The 2,488-nt window shown below is 46.9% G+C and overlaps 1 protein-coding gene across 3 annotated transcripts in view; it reads left to right on the forward strand.

The window, feature by feature from the left end:
* Positions 1 to 2,055, forward strand: part of MAPKAP1 (mitogen-activated protein kinase associated protein 1) — a 104,460-nt gene extending 102,405 nt beyond the window's left edge. For all 3 annotated transcript variants that reach the window (XM_026860516.1, XM_026860519.1, XM_026860518.1), the window contains one exon: positions 1,438 to 2,055. In XM_026860516.1, the coding sequence (XP_026716317.1) occupies positions 1,438 to 1,563 (126 nt within the window). In that variant the 3' untranslated portion in view covers positions 1,564 to 2,055. The remainder of the gene's footprint in view (positions 1 to 1,437) is intronic.
* Positions 2,056 to 2,488: the final 433 nt, after the last annotated feature.

Consider the following 2,488-nt stretch of genomic DNA (forward strand, 5'->3'; position numbering starts at 1 on the left):
GCGGGGGCTCTGGGAGCCGGAGCTCGCGTTGTCCGGGGGCTCCTCGAGGCCGCGGGGGGAGGCCGGGCTCAGGGCCCCAGCAGGGCCAGCGGCCGCACCAGGGCAGCGCTTCCCTCCTGCCTCCCGCTCCTCTTCCCCAAGCGCAGGTGTTTGTACAAAGCACAAAGGTTATTTTCCTCACCGTGACGCTTTTCCAGAATTGTTTGCTTTTCTCGGGGCTCAGTACACGCACATACTGGCTTCCTTTCTGACGGAAATTTTTGTAACGCTCTTGGAAGATTAAACTTCATTTTCCGCACGCTAATATTTTCTAGCAATTCAGAATTTAAAAAGCAGTGATTTTGGCAAGCCATCTGTTATCTTCGCCTTTATTTTCTGTGTGGAGTTTAGAGGATTGCTAAGTATCTGACACACAATCAATTTTTATTAGTAACATAGAAGGTGAATGTCTTTTAGGGGTTTTCTACTCTGTGAACTGTTAGGCCAATTCTTTTGTTCCTGCTTTATCTTAAATAAACTGTTGTAATCCAGAACTCTTGATACATCCGTGACTGGTCGCAGAAGAAGGCTAAAAGAAAAAAAAGTTTGCTATGAATAACATGAATATTCAAGAGAGACGTATTACTGAACAGGACTTTTTTTCTTGAGTTGCAGGTTGTTTATACAGAACATTTTCTGGTTTCATGCATAAGTTACCAGTTTGTTTTCAATTCCATCAGCATTAGGAGACGCAGAGAAATCAGACTTTTCAAATTAGGCTTTTTACATGATCAAGTGAGAAAGACCAAGGCTTTATTGACCATGAAAATTCCCTATATTTTTATGCCTTAAGCTGTAATATGCAATGAAAGTGAAACACTCTACAGTGCATAAAATTGTGCAAGTTTTAAGCCACAGCATATTAACCAGCTAATGGCAGACCAAAGGGCATTTTTATCTTTTTGATTCTTGCATTAACCTTCCATTAAAATTATCTATGTGATTATCACAAAGCACTGGAGATAATAAATTTAGGGAATAGCAGGCTTGTTAAATATCATTTAAAAATGCTTTCATCAAGTAAAATGTGCCAAAACACAGGGAAACTCTGAGATGAGCTGAGTATGCAAACATCGCAATGAAAGAATTATTTTGATTGAAGCTGATAAAGTCGTTTTGCGGAGCCCGTTACTGTGTGGGAGCAGCACTGTGGGGCTTCGCGGCTCGCTGCGCCCACCCAGAGCTTTGGGTGACCAGGGCGGGGGCCGGGGGGCCGGAGCCTGTGGCCGAGCCGAGGGTGGCGGGAGGGAGCGCGGCCCCGCACGGAGCCCCCGGGGCTGCCCCTCAGCGACGGGACGGGGGCGCCGAGGCCTCGTTCCGCGGGGTCGGGGGTGTCCCTGCCCCCCGGCTGTCCCGCCCAGCCCCCGGCGACACTGAACCCCGTCTGATGTCTTGCAGGTTAACTATATTCTAGAGTCGCGAGCAAGCACAGCCAGAGCAGATTATTTTGCTCAGAAACAAAGAAAACTGAACAGGAGAACAAGCTTTAGCTTCCAGAAGGAGAAGAAATCGGGACAGCAGTGACGCGGAGCGGCGAGGAGAGCCTGTCTGCCGAGTTCGGGGGAGGAGACGCTCCCACCGCCCGAGTCAGGTGGGAGCCAGGACTGGGGGGGCTCCTGCTGCCACAGGCAGGAGCAGCCGGGGAAGAAATCTGAATTATCCCGTCTCTCGTGGTTGGAAGATTATCCCTCGTTGGTGATGGGAAATCTCCCCTGTGATAAAAATAAAGAGCCATATCAGCTGGAAAGAAGACTGTTACGCTTCAGGTTCCTTTGATTAGAAATAAGAGAATGACGTAGACTGGCATCATTTAATTACTGTATTATGTACAATCACAAGAAGAGATGTGATTAAGTATTATTTCACAGCCTGGTTAAAATAAATTATATACATCTGTAATACGCCCACGTACACACAGGTATTGCTTGTGACATGATCAAATTTCTAAAAAACAAAATGTAGGACAAATGTATCCATTTTTATTATTAATAAACAGATGTAATCTTTTTCGAGGTCCATATGATGCACAGTTCTTTTGGGGGGAGGCTGCAGTCCCAGATGGTTTCACTTCTGTTGCTGAAGTGCAGGAGGCAACCGTGAGCCAGGGAACAGCAGCCATTGCAGGGGAGCCGGTTTGTGAGGAAACGTTGAGACAGTCAAGTCTGTTGTGGTTTGTTTTGTTCAAAAATATTTTTATTTAACTGTGCTTGTCAGCTTTGCGTACGTTTTACTGGAAGTTCCTTGCTGTACCAGCGCGGTGTTCTGAGAACGAAGGTCCCCGGGGTGGAAGGGACCTGCCCACACCCGCCCGTGGACCCCCGCGCCAGGGTCTGCGCTTCCTCTCTGAGACAGCTTGCACCTGAAGACTGAGAAATGCCTTCACCTTTTATTAATATTCTTTAAAGATAAAAATTGAGACCTACTTTGTACTGGGACTTGTAACTATTTT

Source organism: Athene cunicularia, assembly GCF_003259725.1.
Source record: "Athene cunicularia isolate RWA chromosome 17 unlocalized genomic scaffold, athCun1 chr17_part1, whole genome shotgun sequence".
NCBI lineage: Eukaryota > Metazoa > Chordata > Aves > Strigiformes > Strigidae > Athene > Athene cunicularia.